Genomic DNA, 20,600 nt, shown 5'->3' on the forward strand with positions numbered 1-20,600 from the left:
TGTGGCAAAAAAAGTGACCATCAGCTCTGTCAGATAAAGTGCTTAGCTTGAATCTACTTTTGCTTCCTGAGCCCCAACACATACGGGATACAGAGAACTCATACTTAAAATGCGGTTTTCTTTACGCAGCCCTGCCTTACCCCGTGAGTCAGTGTGTAGCTGTTTGTCCAAGTCTATAGGTGGTGCTAAAGCAGTAACAACCTCATTGGTGCCTCAGGTATTTTGCAATTTCCTAGTCTGAATTTTTTTGCAAGTGTAGAGGCGGTGTGGAGAGAGGTAGGCTTTTTTTCCCTGTAGTCGTTACGAGGTGACGTGTGCCAAGGTAAGCAAGATAAATTGTTGAACAAAGTGCACCTGCAATTGAATGCTGCTGATTTTCACCAAGGAGTAGGCTGGGGAGAGCACACTTGAGAAGCCTTGATCTCTGGGGGTTCTGAAGGCTGGAAAAAGCACAGATCTCAAAATTTTCACCATGAAGACTTCCAGAAATGTCTTCTATCTTCTCTTCTTTCATGCTGGTAAGTGCCCTCCAAAAACTTTTGCTATGGCATGGTGTCTTTAGGGTTGACTTGTATGTGGTGTGAGAGAGCAGAAGGAAACTAGAACCGTTGCAGAACCAATCTTATATGACCAGAAAAAGGAATAGAAGGAAATAATAGAAAAAATAGAAAAGGAGTAGAAAGAGCTGTATCGAACACCATGTACATGTCTTGAGTCATTGGTGTCAAACGTTGTATTTCCTCAGCACTGAATCTACTTCTTTTGGTTCAGTAGTGTTTATTTCTCACAGTTCTATGACACTTATTTTGTAAAAATAGAAATAATTGCCTTATTCCACTTATGCTCTGTGCGACATGTTGGCTTTCTTCTGTCATTCCCAAATTCTGATGGCAAATATTTTTTAACTTCACTGGAGGTGTAGAAGCTGTTTCTGAAGCACTCCACAGTTCTTCAAAAAGAAATGATCCCAGTATATTCTCCCTGCCGCCCTGCCACATTGTTTCTGTTGAAAGCTCTTGATAGTGCATTAATAGGGAAAGGGTAGTCAGGCACTGGACCAGGCTGCCCAGGGAAGTGGTTGAGTCTCCCTCCCTGGAGGTATTTAAAAGACGGGTGGACGTGGTGCTTGAGGACATGGTTTAGTGGTGGACTTGGCAGTGCTGGGTTAACGGCTGGACTTGATGATCTTAAGGGTCTTTTCCAACTTTAATGATTCTATGATTCTATAGCTGTATTAATAGCCGTTTGGTAAGATGTTACACAATGTAGTACTGTTATTTTCAGCAAAGGACTTAACTGGATGTTTGCCAGTGATAAAGTTTATGTATATCTAAAAATATACAGAAGGGCCAAAATTGTGAATAAACTTGGGTTCCGAGACTGACCTGCTGTTTTAACATGTTCTTGGTTGGCAGTAGGAAGCGAGGCTAACTACAGACCTTGTCTGTGCTCAGGGCCCCTTCAAATGGGTTAACTTGTAAGGAAGGAGAGAGGAGATTGCCCATCGTCTGGCTTTCCTGTAACAACAAAGTTCAGCAGTCTGGAAAGGGACAAATTAATTACCTCTTTTAGACAAGTGAGAAAAAAACCCCAACAGATTCATGCTGTTTCACTATTTTGGCTGAAATACGGAGCCAAATGAGCTCTGTTTCATGTTTCAGGTATATGTGGCTAATGATTTCTTCATATAATTCATGCACTATCTCCTGTGTGTTTATATCTAAAACCAGAACACTGAGGCTGAAGAATGGCACTTAGCCATACATACTGAGATGCTGAGACCCCAATTTAATTTCCATTTGCTTGTGTTTAGGAGAAGAAAAACCCAAACCCCTTTATCAATGAAAACCTAGGTTCTTCCTCCTGCCCCAAGAAATTAATGGTGAAAATGTCACCCAGGTAGATGAGGTGGACATTAAGTTTCCATGAGGTGCTTTTTTATCATGACCCTGTTGTGCCTTTCTTCTAACCATCTTGGTGCTCAGAATTCCTGCAACTCAGAGGTGGGCAGTTGTTTCTCCCTTCACTAGCACATCAAAGCTTCCTGCAAGCTTTCCAAGCCTGCCTTAATGTTTGTTGACAGCCATAGAGTTGGCTCCCAGTTGCAGTGGAACAGCAAGCCAAACCCTCCGTTTCAGTATCGGGTGCAAAACAAGCTTTATGGCATCAGTGATCTTGTTTAGTCTGCAGCTGCGAAGTCAGAAGATACGCATGGCTACTACTGAGTGCTAGTGGAGTGACTTTAACTTGCAAAGCTAGACGTGGTATGTCAGCTGCACGACAACGGTGGGGAAGTAGAGGGCCAGTTCGTTTTTAGAAAACCACGTGACAAATAACTTACAGCAGACTCCAACTTAAAAATTGAAACTGGAGAAAAGCAATGGAATGTGGTGCCCCCTTCTTACAAAAATGGGCTGTGCCTGTTTATCAGCATAAACCATACTTGCACATGCATTTTATGTGCAGCTGCACCATTTGCGCATGATGACGTATCCTTACAAAAGCAACGAGGCGTTTGTAGCTTTGGTGCTCAGCAGGGCAGCGTTTGGGCCTGCTGGAAGGCGCCTTTCTTCACTGATTAATGGAATCTCCACTGCTCAACCGGAGTCTTTTCATTCATGGAACCACCCTCCCCTTTTCGTGACTGCGGAAACGGCCTCTTATGAAAGAGTGTTTTGAAGGGACAAGTTTACTTTTCTAGTTTTCGTAATAAGCCTGGTGGCAAGGCTCTTGAGCACCCAACGTTGCTTTTTCTATTCAGACCAAAAAGGGCTGGGGTGGGACTCCAGGTACTACCTAGCAATGCTTGAGACAGAGTTGTCTTTGGACAGTCTCTTCGGTTTTGTAGCGTGTCATTTTAAATAATCATTTTAAACACTTTTGTCTCGAGAAAAGATGATGTATTCTGCAAGCTTTTAAGAATAGTCTGGATGCCCTGACCTATTCCATGGTACTCATATTTCTTATGTAAGAAACAAATGCCATCGGGTTTCAGTGTCTGAGTCTGAGCCTATCCTGTTTCCAGTCCAAAAAAATTCAGTATTCATGTTAATGCGAATGGAAGTGGGAATCATCTCTAAAGACTCACTGTTGAAAGAGCCCTGGTTTCTTTCTGTTTTGGGAGGAGGAACGGAATGAAAGGTTGGCTCTTCGGGAACCTTTAAATGGTAAGCTCTGTTACAAAGGCACCAATGTGTTTTATAATATTTTCTCTTGGTGTTGCGTTCGCAGCTCTTGGCCTGGAACGCATCCGGTGGTGCACCGTCTCTGAGCAAGAACTTTCCAAGTGTAATGACATGAGTAAGGCCTTTGGTGGGGCTGGCATCCTCCCCCGTCTGGAGTGTACAGAGGGCGGGTCAGCTGCTAACTGTACGCAGATGATCAAGGTGAGTTGTGAGTGACAGCAGTCTCATTGACTTAATTTCCCCATGTGCCCAATAATAATCCAGTGGCGATGTACACAGCTCTGTGGTGAGTGTCTGATGATCCAGGCAGCTGACCATATGCCTCCTGGCATTCATGTCTCTGAAAAATCAAAGCATATATTTTTTAAAAAGAGACATAGAGGTATACATATGAACCTGAATGTCAGAATGGCCCTGTGTCATCTGTTTGGCTAGTCACATATGGCCAGTCATTAGGAAGGTAGCAAAGGTCTTAAATATTTCCTCCCAAATGCTAATCCTTGATTTGGGAATTCTGTCAGATTTATTTAGTAGATATTTAAGAAGGGATGGAGCTATAAGATGCAGACAGTAGTTAAAGCTGTGCTGCTGAGCCTATAAGTAGATTGTATTTTGATAAACTCTGGATCAAACTCCCATTTCAGGGTCCTGTCATGGAAATTGCTGTATATATAGATGAGATGAGTGTAAAGCCAAATCAAATCTCCCAATACTGGAGTACAAGAGAGAGAGACAAGGGAGCAAGTAGGGTGAGCAAAGGGCATGCAAACCCAGCTGTATTAATTCAGCTGCCCACAGCGTGCTCAGTTTCCAAAAGGAGCACAGCTCTGGGGAAGGTTTTAAAGACTGTAAACGTGGCTTTGCAAAATGATGTATGGAAAATAACTCCCTCCTTAGGAGGGGACTGGAGGCAACAAGTGGATATTGGAGGAAATGTGGAGGCAGGTAATCACGGTCATCTTCACTGGCAGAGTGGGGGGGAAGGGAAGGCTGGCTGGCCGTGTTAATAAATAATATTCTCTGTGTATCCTGTGTAGACATGCCCAAAAATCAGGGTTTTGTGGAGGACATGCAGCCTATCAAGGACAAGAGGTTCAGAGCCAGGAAACAAGGCCTGGGAGGGTAGTTTGAAGGGAGATGAGGCAGGTGGTTGTGGCCAGAAAAAAGGAACAAATTTCAGAAATTGGTATCCTGTAAATTTTTGTCAACAGAAGCAGAAGGGTCATCTGGCTACTAGAACTACTGCATTGCCTCTTGAGAAATACTGTTCTTGAGCGAGGGAATCAAGACTTTATTGAAGAATGTTAGGAGCAGATATTGATACATACGTGGATCTTGCCTCGGGATTAGACAGGAAACACTTTCTAATGTCAGATCTTCCTAAAACCGCTTGGCTGATTGCTGCATTCCAGAGGGACCTGTTCGACTCTGCAAAGCAGGTTATTAAAAGGGCTGATGAGCGTCTGCTTCTGAAATACAGTGCACAAAGAATTGCATTTGTAAGCCATTGCAAGCAGCAGGCACCTAACTAAAACCTTGGATTCCTATAAAACTTGATTAGCTGAACTCAGAAACCTGCAGGCAGATAGCATGAGCAAGTAGCTTTCTGCTAAAATGAATCTTCACTGTAAGGCTTCGGACGAGGCTTTGTCCTTGAGACCTCTTTTTTCTTGTGCTAATAATCTACTAAACGTTTGAGCTGGCTTACCCTGTGTAGGACTGTGTGGAACCCCTGAGTCCGCGTCCGCGCTGAACTCTGCCCTTTGAGGCCAAAGAGGGAGTGGGACGCAATGGCTGAAGAGGCAGAGATATGCTGTTTTATAACACTACATAACTTGGACTTAGACCTGTGAATGTGTTAGCATATGGATAAAATAAAGCACCTTTTTCTTTGAAGGTGTTTAAAAATTGAGAAATGTCTAAATATTAACTAGGGAACCTGACAATATTTAATGTGACCACACCTATTCTTCAGCAGGTCTTTAAACACTTCTGTAGGTAATTCTCAAACGTTGTGACGCACAGAAATGAAGTCCCTCTGAAAATAATTAACAGGGTATTACACATATGCTTATCAAAAAATCATATGTGGAATAATCCCGTGCTTTTGCTAAATGTATTGGCAAATGCTTCCTACAAAAAAATAAAATACCCATACTGTTGCTGGTAAGCCACCTCAGCAGTGATTGTACGCATTTAAAGTAGAGGTCTGTACCCTGTAAACTACTTCATGTTAAATACGACAATAGGCATTTTTTTCTGTCTCGTTCTGTTATTTATACACAAGCGATTGATAGGAGTCTCTTCTGCTAAACAGAGCTCAAAGGCTCAGCTTTCCAATTTGAAAAGTGCTATCTTACTTGGAAATATGTCCATGTAATACAGTCCTTGTCTTCTGTGGCCGGCCCTTCCTATTTTATCTGCTCTGTTTCCTGTCCACCACCAATTCTAGAGGCGCATTTTGTTCTCCCTGAGGGTAAGGTCCTTCTAACTCCCACCTCCTCCTCTTCCTCTCACTGTCAGGTGTCCCTTCTAAACTACATTTGATTCCTGAACTGTTGTCCTGTGCTCTGACTCTTACCGATGGAATATCAAATCTGGTTATTCCAGAAAGATTGTGTCTGTTCTTTAAGATGCAAATATCTCCCGACCCCAACTCCTCTCCAGGCTCCCTTGGAGCTTTGTTCAGCTCTCATTCATGAGAAGCAACTGTCAGGACATCTGTTGTTTCAGCTAATTACTGAATAGCATCTTTTTTCTCCCTTGAGCTGAATAAGTAAAATATTTCAAACTACATGGCAACTTCAAATCTGCTTTAGGTATCAACATCAATGTATTATCTACGCTTTCACAAGATCCCTTAAAAAATGTTCAAGCTTTTTACGTGGCTCAGCCTGTGGGAAATTGCTGTGGCATACTAGGCAGCAGAGTTCTAGCCCTGCCCTAACCAATGCTCAGCAAAATGCCAAGGGATGGGTAAACTAAATTACTCCCGCCAGTGCCGAACCAGAGGTTAAGCAAACTGATAAGAAACTTGGAATCAGCTTAGAAATGCAAAATGTCAAGCTGCTGAGTATTTTCTGAGCAGTATCTTGTCTCTGTGCGAGATGCCCTCTCCTGGCTTCTACCAGGTTCAGTACACAGCGAGAGCCAGGTTCAGCTGCTCAGAGGCGTGTATAGCAGTTCTCTAGTCCTCCCTGCTGTGGGAAGTCCTGTCCCGTGCTATCCAGAGCAATCCTGCATCTGTAGCAGGATTCCACCCTACTTTTCACTTTATTTAAATCTTCAAGCTTTGGGGCACTAGCTGTAGAGATAAATGAAACTCTAAATTGATAGGTCTTAAGATTTGTCACAGAGCTGCAGGATCCATTTCTAAGATGCCTTTGGACTGTGAAGACTAGTGAGGCCATCACGGTCCAGGGCTGGTTTCTGCATTATTTCTGAAGGAAGGCGGTTTTGAAGTTCTAAAATCCCTCTTGGTAATTGTTCTTCAGAAATTTGAGTGCCATTAAAAGAACTTTTCGGAGAAAAGAAAACTCACAAATGCAGATTAAGGGGCATCTTCTCTTAAATTCATGGGTACTCTGCTTCTGGCTGTTAAGAAATACTGATAATTAAGCTTCAACATGATTTCTGCCCTTGTGTCTGCACAGGATGATTTGGCAGATGCAGTGACACTGGATGGGCGTTTGATTTACCAGGCTGGAAAGGAGCATGGTCTGAAACCTGTGGTTGGGGAAGTATATGATCAAGGTATATTCTGACTAAATAACTTTTAGATTACTTAATACGAGCTTTTTCTTATGCATTTTTACTGTTTCCATTTTATTTTGGGGTCCTCCTCTTGAAGACACTAAACAGTAGGTAATGGTCGGATTTCCTCTTGGATGTTCCTGCTCATAACAGAATGTGTGGGGGGAAAAAGGAGATGCAGGGCTGTACCAGAGTCTGTCCTAAAACAGTTAGGTCAAAATAGCTGTTCCTGTAATAGGTTTGTTGGGTTGGTTTGGGGGTTTTTTGTTGTTTGTTTTCTTTTTGTTTTGTTTTTTACTGTGTCACTACCTACTGTCTTCTCTGTTCTATACTTTGCAAATAGATAAATGAATTGCAAAGCATAAGTTGTTATTAGGTTTATCTCTCAATCCCATAAATTAGAATAATTCAATTTTGGTTTTAGTAGTGTATATAATTACCTGCTGGAAGAAAGGAAGTGACAGATTCTGCTCCTTATCTGGGTGTCCTTAAGCTCTTGAGTTCCTTTCAAGACAGAGACAGTAACTCAGTGGTGACTTGTCATCCTAAGGGCTCAGTATCAACATGTTTGTGTAGTTCAGAGCTGGACGACGTCCCCCATAACTTTGAGACCCAAGGGAAGGAACAGCTTTGGAAGCACTCTGCAGGCAGTGGTGTCCCACCACTCTACTGTGAGGTGGAGCCGGATTTGGTTTGCAGCTTGGTGCGAGCTGGCCAAGGCATCCTCAGAAGTGCCTGTTGGGCTCAGTCCACAGGGACTTGGATCACCTGCAGCAGCATCCCCCGCCCCCGTTAACCACATCATGACCCTGGTGAGGGAACTGTACTTCAGTTTCTCAAAACCAAATGGGCCTCATGATCCACAGGCTGGCTATCTCCATTAGTCAGCTTTGAGCTCAAATCAAAGTGAATGAAATTTAATGATTTCTGATCTAAATCAAGTCAGATTGAAAGACCTTATGATCACTTCAGACTCTAAACTCTTGACTCTGGGTTATATCAAACTATTAAACAAAGAGAATGAAATCAACTGTGATGCTCCAGTGACATCAACTTGCTTTGCTGTGTCAAAATTACGATCAAATTCATAGACAACTGGGGAATAATTTTTTTTACTATCAACTATATGGGTTTCAATTCAATCCAAGTATATTTAGAATCATAGAAAATTTCTTCCTGGAAGGAACCTCTGGATGTCTTTCATCCCACCTCCCTTTCAGAGCAGGGTGACCTTCAAAGTTAGAGCAGATTGCCTGTGGCCTTTAACTGAGACATTTCACACTGAAAAGATAATGGAGGACACTCACTCACAGTCAGCAGGTTGTCACCAAGGATGTGAACAACATGACTTACCTATGGGTAGGGGAGCCACAAGAGGCCACAAACAGGTGTATCTCACAGTAATGCTGCTGCGAGGCTACTTAGCTTGCTTCTCTTTCTTCCTCCGCTGCAGAGATTGGAACTTCCTATTACGCCGTGGCTGTGGTAAGGAAGAGCTCCAACATCACCATCAACAGGTTGAAGGGCGTCCGTTCATGTCACACAGGCATCAACAGAACCGCAGGCTGGGACGTGCCAGTGGGTTATCTAATCGACAGTGGGCGCCTGGCAGCAATGGGATGTGACCTTCCAAAAGGTAGGAGTTACAGGGCAAAGATCGGTTCTTCAGCAGTGCCTTTCCGTGTGGTCTTGTCTTCAGCAGTGCCTTTCCGTGTGGTCTTGGGACCCTGTGTGTGGACAGAAATGTCTGGTTCTAGCTGCTGTTCTGTTCTTTGCTCCTTGTAAGATGGAATAGACCTAACATAGGTCTGATGAAGACTGCAGGGGGGGGTTTAAACTTGGAAACCATCTTTTAAGAACAAAATTACTTAGCCTTTCTAAATGTTTTTAGAGATGTACTGTGTAGATATGTTAAAATGAGATTGTAGGATCTTGTTTATTCATTGCTAAAAATTTCTTATTCTAATTTCACATTTAGCTGTAAGTGACTATTTCAATGCAAGCTGTGTTCCTGGAGCAAATGGCGTAAACTATCCCAAATCCCTCTGTCAGCTCTGCAAAGGGGATTCGGCTGGGCAGAACAAATGCAAACGAAATTCCCAAGAGCAATACTATGACTACAGTGGGGCTTTCAGGTAAAAATCACAGCTCTGTCAATTTTTTTATCGCTATGCTCTATCCATAGCCATCGTGCCCAGGCCTCACTGACAGGAAATTGAAGCCAGGGAATTTCCAGTTGATCTTGTTAGAAAACCTGCTGTTGTGTTAGGACAACCATGCTTTAAACCTAAAGACTGAACAAAAGTAACTCTAAACCCACTATTTCAGGTATTAATACCTGAGTAGTAAAACCAAATGGATATTTAGCACTTAAACTGGGTAGGGAAGTCCCATTGCTGTCTGCTTTGTCCAGCAGCTATTGATACAAGTCTGAGTGTTTGTTTCGGCAGGCTGTATCTTTCCCAGTAAAACCTGATGACCCTTAGAGTCTGAGAGCTGAACTGCCGCCCTACTCAGCTATTTCAGTCATCCCACCTCAGTTGCACTGAATTATCGAGCTGCTCTGCCCTCCGTTTTCGCACACCGATCTCTCCCTTATTTTCCTTCTCCCTGTCTGTGTGCTGTGGTGCAGCTCCCAGTCCCTGAGCAGTAGCATTGACCCAGCAAGGGCAGAGTTTGCTCGTGTGAAACACTTGCTCCTCTCTGCATATTCCCAAAGGACTGCGATTGCCTTAGAGAACTCTCCTGGACAAAGAAGGTCATGGTGTCTGTCCCAGGCAGCACTGAACATGTTGTCCGTGTTCACCAAATGACAGTGATAGTTTACTTCATGCTCTAACAGCCACTAGTCTCTGCCCTGAGCAAAACTCTCAGCACAAGGAAATAGGTCAGTGTCTGTGCCTGATGGAACGTAGCACACAGCCCTCCGGCTGTCAGCCGGCAGCGTCCAGTGCACGGGAGCTGTGCGCTGTAACACTTTGTGGTTGGGTTTATATTTATTAGGTGTTTGGCTGAAGGTGCCGGAGAAGTCGCTTTTGTGAAGCACAGCACAGTGCCTGAAAATACAGATGGTGAGTAATCCAGAAGCTTGTTGAATAGTGGCTGCAAGGTCTGAAGTACGGTGTCTGTAATGGCAGTATAATGTCAGATGTTTGATTTATTTTGAATTGAGAAATCAGCAAAAATGCTCTAATAGTGAAAACAGATGTACCCACAGATGTATGCACCAGGAGACAGAGGAGTCCATGTCATCTTTTTTTTTTTTTTTTTTTAAATGCTTGATAGTTTCAGTAAAGGTTAGAGGTGGAATCTTAAGCTTCTTTTGGAAAGAGCTTAAACAGCACTAAGCTCTTAGTTTTATCCAGACCTGGGCTGTTACATTGCTCCTGCCTACCCAGGGATTTCAGCAGAGACTAGCAGAAAGTTAACAAGATGGGGCCTGCCCTGTCTGGCACTTTGTGAAATCTACCTTGAGCATAGCCTTACTTTAATATCATGGGCCTGTCTGACCATCATTTACAGGGGAAAAAAAACCCAAAATGTTGCATGCGATCCTGTAGTTAGGGGTGCTCTTGATACTGCTGCAGACCCCAGTACAGTTCAATGCAGCCTTACAAGCGTTCAGCTGTTTATTGTCTTGTCAGAGATACAAGGCGAAAGGACCACATAGATGCATGGGATATATCGTGCAGTCAGGAATAGTTCAGAGATGCTCAGGAGATGTGTGTACTGCTCCACGTGTGCATGTGATGCTTAGAGCAGACGCGGAGCCAGAAGCATCAGCCCCACCTGATGTCTGTTCCATGCGCATGTTCTGCCTGGTTTCAGGAAGAAGTCTTTCTTCATGGGCCCAGCAGCTTCGCTCCCAGGACTTCCAGCTTCTGTGCCGCAACGGCAACACAGCTGATGTGACAGAGTGGAGAACCTGCCACCTGGCCCGAATCCCAGCTCGTGCCGTGGTTGTGCGGCCTGACACAGATGGGACAGTTGTCTTCCAGCTCCTGAACCAGGGACAAGTAGGACACCATTTTTTCATCAGTGCGTTGCATTTTAGAGGGGTTCTCCCACCTGTCTAGCTGAATTGAAGACAGGTTATCTGGGCACCTTCAACTCTGTGGGGTTTGAAGGGGTACGGGATGTCACACATCCCAGCTAGAGGGATGTGTGACAGCTGCTTTTTTTCTTTCTTTAACATTACAGCAAAGATTTAATGGGATAGGTGCCAAGTTTCAGATGTTTGACTCCGCAGCCTATGATGCCCAGAATCTTCTGTTCAGAGACTCCACCACAGAGCTCGTTGCAATCACAGCTCAGAATTACCAGGCCTGGCTGGGTGACGAGTATCTTCATGCCATGCAAGCTCTGAGCTGCGACCCCAACAGTAAGTTGTCTTTAGATTCCTATTCATTACCAAGAACAAAGGCAGCTGATAACAGAGACCATCTTTATTGTGCTTTATTTTCTTCCGACTCTTGGAGGGTTATGGCAAGATGCCAGTCTAATCTTTGAGCATGGAGAAAGGTCACTTTTTGACCTAGAAACAGTATCACATTGCAGAATACTTTCCTGTGCAAATAGGCCCACTTTGTGTTATAAGATGTAGGCATTTCCTACCCTTTCTGGTGTATGAGACACATTAATCTGCTAAGCTGCTGCTGCTATCTGGTACTCCATTTCTTACCTGCTAACAAGGGTAAACAGTAATGTGTTGCTGCGTAAATCCTCAGGTAGTCTATAAAAAATGGATGCATGGGTTCCCAGCAGAGAATTTCCTCCAGAAGCTGAAGAAACCCTCAGCTGCTCTTTATGGTCTTTTATACTATCAGAAGAATGTAGAAATTACTTGATGTGCATTCTGGCAAAGTCAGAAACACAGGTTGTAAGAATCCCTGCCTTAAGAGGCTTAATAATCACGGCAACTGGTCAGCAGTCATAGAAGTTCTTGTTCCTTTGCTATGGATAGGTTTGCAGTGTGGACATAGCACTAATCTGGAGAGCTCTGTGGTTCCTAATCAGGCGTTAGTCTGAGCTGGAGCCATGGAGAGAAACACAGAAGTAACCATTTTTAATAGCACGTATGGTACCTATGTGAAAGTGGGCAGCGCGCATCCCTCCTTGCCTGTTAGAAAGTGAACTGTAATATTTACTTTCCCATTTTGTGCAGCATTGCCAGAAAGCCTGAACTGGTGTGTTGTATCCACTGAGGAGATTTGGAAATGTGGTGAAATGGCCGTTGCCTTTAAGAAAAAGAATTTGAAACCAGCAATTCAGTGTATTTCAGCCAAGACAAAGGAACAGTGCATGGAGCTGATCCAGGTAGGTTGCTACAATCCTTGTGCAATAAACCAAACTAACACAAGCTGCTCTCTGCTGGGTAGGTAGGATCAGAGATACGCGCACTTAGGCGACCAGCAGGAATACTGGCTTTCAAGGAGGTGATCTGTACCTCACATGGTGTGGATGGGCCTGAACCCTGATGATCTCCAGTTGCGATGAGGGCATTGTTGCCCATCTAGCTCAAGCCTGTATGTGTGAAATCTCCTGTCCCCATTTCACTGATGATGCTTTATGCAGCTTTTGGGGTTTTTTTTTAGCAGTGTATTGCTCTTTTGCTGTCAGACTTGCCCTTTGAGATGCAACAGGTGTGATGATGGAGGTGTCATCATTGTAGCAGGGAAGGTATCTGCTGTTTTTTCACAGAAATCCTAATTTTTACTTTATTTTTCAGAAAAAGGAAAGTGATGCTGTAGTTCTGGGTGGAGCTGATATTTACACAGCTGGGAAGACGTACGGCCTTGTACCAGCTGCTGGAGAAAGTTACTCTGGTAAGAAGGTCAGGAAACATAAATATAGACCTTATTTTTCCAGGTTGTTTGAAAACAGCTCTAAAGGCACAGCCTCTGTTCCTTAGCCCTGCTGGGAAAGCTGTTTTCAAAGGAAGTGAGAATTATTATCCTCACATCATGGATAGAGGAGGAAATAAGTATGGGATGGGTTCCTACAGTGAGTTTGTGGCAACTTTTATCTGTCCTGCTGCAGGACCAGGTTGAGCCTTTGGCAGTTTTGAGTCTTGTACCTCTTTGTCTTTTCAATTCTGCAAAAAAAATATTTACAATGGAAAAAATTAGTATTCACAAAATCAAAATATTTTTAACAGAAGCAAAAATACAGAAATTACACGGTAGATTCTAGTTAGAAACAAATTATTCCTGTCAATGTGGCTGCTTCAGAGTCGCCGATGAAAAGGCGGCTTGTGTGCACTGTGTCACTAAGGCGGAATTTCAATATGCTGCAAAACTCATGGAAATTTTAATACAGGTTTGAGGTTTTCACATAAAAATAACTACTTAAAGCAGTTTTGCTAAGTCACTAATGACCCAAATGTTGTTTTTCAGAGGGGTGTATTTCTAAGAGCTGGTGTTAACAAGAACACTTTCATGTTTGTCTCTAGATTATACAGTTCAAGAGCACAGCAGTACCAGTATACAGGCTGTAAGTGAATGCAACTTTGTGAAGTAGTAGAAGTGAAGGGTAATTAAGTGTACGTTTGTAGTTCCTGACTAGCTGGTTGTTGGTGCAATTGAAGTTGGCACCAGATACGTGTAATGGATCTGTAGGTGATCATTAAGCAGTGGGAATGCTTAAGGGAAGCTGTAGTGTGTCTTGTTTTTTTTCTGCAAGCTGATGACAACAGCAATGCATACTATGCTGTGGCGTTAGTGAAGCGAAATCTGTCTAATGCATTCACCATCAGTGACCTGAAGGGGAAGAAGTCCTGCCACACAGGGCTGGGGAGAACCGCTGGATGGAATATCCCCATTGGCCTGCTAATTAAGAGGGGCATTATTAAGACCAGAGACTGTAACATTCCTCAAGGTAAGACAACAGTACTACATATCAAAAATACAGTAACAGTCTAATTATAAACTTTAATTAGGGAAGTAATTTTGATATGTCATAGCTCTACTTAAGCTTATCTGTTTGTGAAGGGATGTTGTGTTTTTAATGTAATGATTTGAAATTTTAAGTTTGCCACCAGAGCAGACTAATGGAGGGGTCATACTGAGAATGTTACATCTAACACGAAAGTATTCCTTTCCTTTATCACAAAATCATTGGCTAATGCAGGTTGGAAGGGACCTTTGGAGGTCATCTAGTCCAACCAGCTGCTCAAAGCAGGTCCAGTTAGATCAGATTGTCCAGGACCGTGTTCAGGCAGGTTTTGAGTAACTCCTAGGATGGAGATTACACACAGCCTCTCTGGACCCCCGTCCCAGTGTTTGACCATCCTTGGTATAAAGAATTTTCCTTCTTGTAACTTCGGTCCGTTGCTTCTCATCCTTTTGATCTGTATCTCTGAGAAGGATCTGGCTTTGCCTTCTTGAAAAACCCACTATGTCAATGAAGACAGCAATACACTAGTAGTTGTCTTCTCTCCAGGCTGAGCAAACCCAGCTCTCAGCCTGGTAAGTGCTGAGTCACGGGCTCCAGCCCTCTGAGCATCCTACTCTCCTCCCACCATATTTGCTCTAGAATGTCAATGTCTGTCTAACACTGGGAGCTCAAAACTTGGCACAGGTGTCAGAGGAGAATCGTCACTTCCCCTGACTGGTCCACTAACACAACCCAGTACCCCATTAGCCTTCATTGCCACAAAAGCATGCTGCTGACTCTTGGTCAGCTTGCTGTCTGCCAGGATCCCCAGGCCCATTTTCACAGGGCTGGTTTTCAGCCTGCCAGCCCCCAGCCTTTCATGGTCTTACTCTGTCCTAAAAGCGGGATTCTGCATTCGCCTTTAACTTTGAGGTTCCCGTCAGCCTGTTTCTCCAGCCTGTCCAGATCCATCTCAACGGCAGCCCTGGCCTCCAGTGTATCAAGTTGCCGAAGTTTATTCCAGTTTTCAGAAATGCATTTGGAGAGTCCATTGCTTTTTGTATTTAATCAACTTTAAGCTTATCATATGGTCTTGAAAATCCTGCTTTTACACCTGGCTGTCTCAGCTTTTGCTTGAGGATACTGACCCAAGTCAGATATCAATAACAGGGTACCCACAGACACTCACGTTGTCTAGGGAGACATATCCTCTCTAGGTGGTACTTCCAGCTCTGGGATGTCATTGAAGTAAATGATGTATCCCTGTCCTGAATTTTATTGCATTTATTTTCAAACTGTATTTAGTAATGGAGCAATGTAGGACAACAAGCAAAAGATCTATGACCACAGGTCTCCAGATTCGAGCGTCGCTTGCCTGTCTCCTATCTCCCAGGAAGCGCTTTGGTTTCATTACCTAACCAGCTACAGAGTGCTTTGAAAATATTTTCAAAGTTGTAGTTTGTGAATTCCAGTAAGGCAGCCGTAACTCATGTTTCTAGTGTTTTAGTGAAACCCGTATTGGTTATAATTTCATGACAGTGTAACTACCTTTCTTGTGAAGAGCTCATGCTTTTCACTCATTACATTGGTTTGTCTTTCCCCAGCTGTGAGTGAGTTTTTCTCTGCCAGCTGCGTGCCTTCAGCTAAGCAGGACAATTACCCATCAAAACTCTGCCAGCTATGTATTGGAGATGATAGTGGAAAAAATAAATGCAGTGCAAGTAGCCAAGAACGTTATTACAGCTACAGCGGAGCCTTCAGGTAATTAACACATGTGGTTGTTACGTAGTCTGTCAGCTTGTCAAAATGCAAGGAGGAATTGTTTTCCATTCCCATCACCAAGAAGTGGTTATTGTTGCTACAGTTAGACGGCATGTGCTGTAACTGAAGTGGGACACGTGTCCCCAGATGTCTTCAGCAATACAGGTATGTCATAAGGCAGAGATCATTTACATTAGATCATGTCAAAGCCTTTTGCCAGCTTCCTGGCCCGCAGCCAACCAGACGACCAACAGCCACATCCATAATGGCTGTTTACAGAGCAACAGGCACCCACGCAGTGAGGACCAAGTGGATTGTCATCGTCTCCAGTCTTGTGTTTATCTAGTGTGACAGTCTGCCACTCTGAATGGTCGGGTCATCCATAAAGAGTTTTAGCAGGGAAGCAGGCAAATAGTAGCCAGAATGTGGCTGCTGTAAGTCCATGCTGAGAGCGGCAGGCTAGTGACGGGGAGCCAGGAGTGGGCCTTCACTGTCCTTACTCATTGGTGGCTGTATGTCAAGGCAGGTTTCTGAACAGCACAAACAACTATGGCCAATGTTCAAATATCGAATCCTCTTCAAAACAAGATATGTTAAAGATACAGGGGGAAAATAGTATAAAATGGAATGAATACTTAGTGTAAGAGCAGGCATCTACCTATGGGGCCGTACCCAAAGCCTGTGACACTCTTAGATATGGAAGTAGCGCTTCCTTTTCCTGACCTCCCCCTCTGAAGGTAATGGTGCGTGTAACGGAGCTGGCAGTGAGCGGTCTTCTTCCTTCAGGGAAGGAGACTTCAACAGCAGCTGCCTGCTAAATACTGAAGTGCTAGACTTGGAGAGCTACTTTTTGCAAATCTATTTAGTTGTGTCCAGCTGCTGTGCTGTGGTACATGCCTTGCAGGCAAACTCCAGATCCTCTGCCGTACTTCAGCTACCAGTCACCAAATGAATAAGCAACAAATGCTGTTTCAGGCTGTATGAGCCTTGCTCATATTCTAAGGTTGTGCATTTGATAATAGTGCCCATACAGCCCAAACTTTATGTGGAGATCACTACTACTTTTTGTTTGTTTGTTTTAATAGAGTAGATGTTTAATTCGTCATGTGATGTGGAAAGTTTTAGGTATTTAAAAAGTTAAGATTTGGGTGAAAAAATCTTCTGCAAGGTAGGGATGGGTCTGGCTGTGATCCTCTCTGAAAGAAGAATGAGTTATAGAAGGTGACTGACATGAGCTTAAAATTCAGCCTCAGATTTCCAGATTCCTTCAACTCTGGCTATCTTCACACTAACCTGACTAGAGGTATGAGAGGTCATTCAGTTTGTGTCTATTCCACTGCATGGGGCAAATTAAACTGTGCAGAGTACTGAAAAAATCTATTGGGAACAGCCTTTTCTGATGGGGAATGCACTGACCAGCACCTGCTGAGTCCTCTGTTCTCTGCGTGACAATGTCGGCCACGTGGTGGTAAGAACTTGCGTTATAACTGCTCCTGTTGAACCAGGTACATGTGAAGTGTATGTATTTTTGGTAACTGTTAGCAATAATAATTTTCCCTCACGTTTTGTACTACATAAACCATGCTCAGTTGCAGCTTTACATCTTGACTGGTGGGTTTAATGATCCTGTTTTAGGAAATGCTTCTTGAAAACACTTGCAGGATAAACTACAAGGTACCACCACTAAACCCTATTACCCACAGATCCTCTGCCAGCACACGGTACCCAGAATACCTGGGAAGTTAGATCTCTTTGCTAACTCAGCCAGCTCACTGATTTGAGGTTGATTTTTTTTTTTTTTTTTTTTTTAACGTATTACTTGCTGTCTGAAGCAAGTGCCATGCATTTCTTCTATCTGCTGACTTCATGTTTCAGGCCTAGCAAAAATCACCTAAGAGTCTGTGGTGCCTGTTGTATCGTGCGCTAGACAACACCACGATATAACATGGGAAGCAGCCAATGCTGGTAAAGCTGCCATGTTCTACACCTTCGCCCTGAAACTCTCTGTAATGGGATACCACACTCATAGGAGAGGAGGAGATTTCAGGGTGCCCTGGGCATGTTGGGCTGCTCCTGCTTCAGAAAATCAGACGAAACTGAACTTAGTTCTGGAACAGTACCATTAGAAACTGCAGTTAGATTGACCAGATATCTCCAGTGTACAGGGCTGTAAAAGCAGGGTCTGTGCGAGCACCGAGGTCACTCCAACTTGGAGAGAAAAGAGGAAAAAAAAAAAGCATACGTGTGAGCGTGCACACATGCACTTGTGCAGAATGTGATACACTCCTGGGTTATGCACGCAAATTACTTTATTCAAAAAGGCCTAAATGACATATACTTTGTAGATGATTTAAAAAGGAGTGAAAATGTTAGCAGATGGGGAATACTGCACTGAGTATCACATAATATATCTTCTCTTTCTTTGCTCATCTAATATCGGCCTTTTCTGTTGTTTCTCACACTGTTTTTAATCAAAATTTTCTGCTGTATTCCTCTCTCAAAATTCTTAATTCAGAATATTTTTAATACTTCACAGAGATGTTGGTTTTCTCTCCTTTCAGGATGCTTCATCTCTCTGTTTGTGCTTATTACCTTAGGGTCCAGTGCATTTGTCTGCAGGAATGTATGTAAGAAAAATTGAATTCTAAACCTATCAGTCATTAGAAAAAAAATGTGTTTCACATAAAGATGCTTTGAATTGAATTTTTATCTCTCATTTCCTAAAGGTGCCTGGCACAGGACTCTGGGGATGTGGCCTTTGTGAAGCACTCGACGGTGTTTGAGAACACAGATGGTACATAGTTTTACCTGTCTCTTGATTGTAATTTTTCTAGAACCTTTTTGCTTTACAGCATTCGATGAGTGACAATGACCGGTTTCTTTTTTCAGGTAAGAATACTGATAGTTGGGCCCAAAACTTGAAGTCCAGTGATTTCCAGTTACTGTGTCCAAACGGTGCCCGTGCTGAAGTCACCCAGTTTGCTGAGTGTCACCTGGCTCGGGTGCCAGCTCAGGCCATTATGGTTCACCCAAATACCAGCGTTTTTGCTCTATATGGACTACTGGACAAAGCCCAGGTATTCATAATCCATTTATGCCGTGGGGGAGTTAGGTATGGTCTAACACAGACCAAGGATAATACGGCAGTATGGTCCTGTTGTCTTCTGTCCCCTGCATCATGGGGCTGGCAGCACATGCACTGTGCAGAGCCCTGTTGTTGGAGTGGGACGGAGAACGTAAAATACAACCCGTGTAATTACCCTAGTAAAACCACCCTGGTGCACAAGGAATTTCAACTTTTTGCCCAGCCACTGGTTTCAGTAGTCGTTTTCCTGGAGCTCAAGGTGTTTTCCCAAACTGCATGACTTTAAAGTTTACAAGAAACAGAGTACCTGCTAACACTTTTCCATCCTGGAATTCTCCTAGGAATGCAACAGAACGTTGCTGGGCATATTTATGCTGCAGCCATGTACACGGTAAACCATCTAGGCAGACGGTGTATGGCTGCCACAGCTAGGTTCCTGTCAATACTGAAGTTAACTAGTTTAAAAGCAGTACTGGGTATCTCCATGCTAGGCTTCAGTCATTTCTGTTACTCCTGTGCAGCCAAATCCTATATTACACAACAATATTTAGACAGAAGAACTTTTTAAAAATGCAGCTCTTTCCAGATAGTAACTAAAAAAACCCAAAATCACAAATGGTGTTCTTGTAATTGCCAATGGCAGAATTCTGCATCTAATCTACTGGACCGTCTAAAAGCAAACGCATAAGAGAGATTCTGCAATTGTGTATGAACTTTTCATCTACAAAACAGTTCGTATCGTCTTTCCTGTTATACGAGAGGAATGTGGCACTTAATCTTGCAGAATACTGAAAATTTTGCATTGTTCTCAGGTCTACTTTGGAAATAGCAGCAACACAAATGGATTCAAAATGTTTGATTCTTCAACTTTTCATGGAAAAAACTTGATCTTTAAGGATTCTGCTGTTGAGATTGTGCCAGTAGAAGAGAGGAGGACATATGCAGAATGGCTGGGGAGTGAATATATTGAGTCCCTTGAAGGGATGCAAACACCACAGTGCTCTGGGGCAGGTAATAAGATAAGACAATACCTACTCATGACTATTGTTATTCCCCTTATTTTATGTCAGATGCAAGGCTTGGACTAGGATGGTCCAAATGGCAACTTCCAGGCCACCTCTGGCCTACCACCTTCTCTTCAGATAAGCTGCAGTTTGGCTAACATGTTGCGCTAACGTTTGAATGCCTCTTCCTGCCTCTTCGCAGGGCAAGTGCTAACAGCACCTGCTCGTCAGGGGAGTGGGGTGGGGCTGGAAGCTGCCCCGTCCGTGTGGATGGCGTGCAATTTGGGGCAGAAGCCAGCAATACAGTGTCAGCATGGCTCACAAGATCAGTCCAAAACTGGAGCATCTCTGCCATCGTTGCTCATGTTGAACCACCCTGAGCTGGAGGATTCCCAGGTGCTGTTAGATGGGTACTGGGTTTCTGACCTGTAGAAGAATTTCTGCATCTTGGAAGGCAGTATCAAAAATCTTGTCTAGTGAATCCTCTCTGGCCTCCTGGCTGGTTACGTTCAGACTCCTACATCCCTGCTTATCTTATCCTACCCTTGCTGGGGCCAATGGTTTCTCCTGAGCTCTGCTGCCAGAAGAGGTAAGTGCACAGAGGATGGACAGGCTGTGGACACAGAGATGACCTGCAGTCCAAAACACAGCTTCTGCCATGGGCAAGGTCCTCCACCTTCCAGTAGAAGAAAGTAGGGGGAATCTCCAAGGTCACTGGACGAAAAAGAAGGCCAGAGAGACTTGGAGGGACTACCTGTTGGCACAGGAAAGAATGAAGCCAAATGTGTGCATCCACTGAGCTTGTTGACTTTCCACAACCAGTGCTCTCACTGCTTGAGAGAGATGTCATCTGCCCTGTGATCTTTAATTTGATGCAATCTCCATCAAGAAACTTGTGGCTGTCCTCCTTCTACATGGGGTTATCCGAGTGCCTGTGCA

General features: G+C 43.7%; 1 protein-coding gene across 1 annotated transcript; it reads left to right on the forward strand.

Moving 5' to 3' along the window:
• Nucleotides 1-472: 472 nt before the first annotated feature.
• On the forward strand, nt 473-19,745 carry MELTF (melanotransferrin; the record flags this gene model as incomplete). Its single annotated transcript, XM_082319636.1, has 15 exons — nt 473-518; nt 3,232-3,386; nt 6,839-6,938; nt 8,392-8,574; nt 8,917-9,073; nt 9,942-10,009; nt 10,767-10,954; nt 11,139-11,319; nt 12,103-12,254; nt 12,667-12,763; nt 13,620-13,814; nt 15,416-15,572; nt 18,299-18,366; nt 18,462-18,649; nt 19,470-19,745. 15 exons carry the CDS (start codon nt 473-475, stop codon nt 19,743-19,745), a joined length of 2,211 nt encoding a protein of 736 aa, XP_082175762.1.
• Nucleotides 19,746-20,600: the final 855 nt, after the last annotated feature.

This window comes from Platalea leucorodia, assembly GCF_965183815.1.
Source record: "Platalea leucorodia genome assembly, chromosome: 8".
In the NCBI taxonomy this organism is placed as follows: Eukaryota; Metazoa; Chordata; class Aves; order Pelecaniformes; family Threskiornithidae; genus Platalea; species Platalea leucorodia.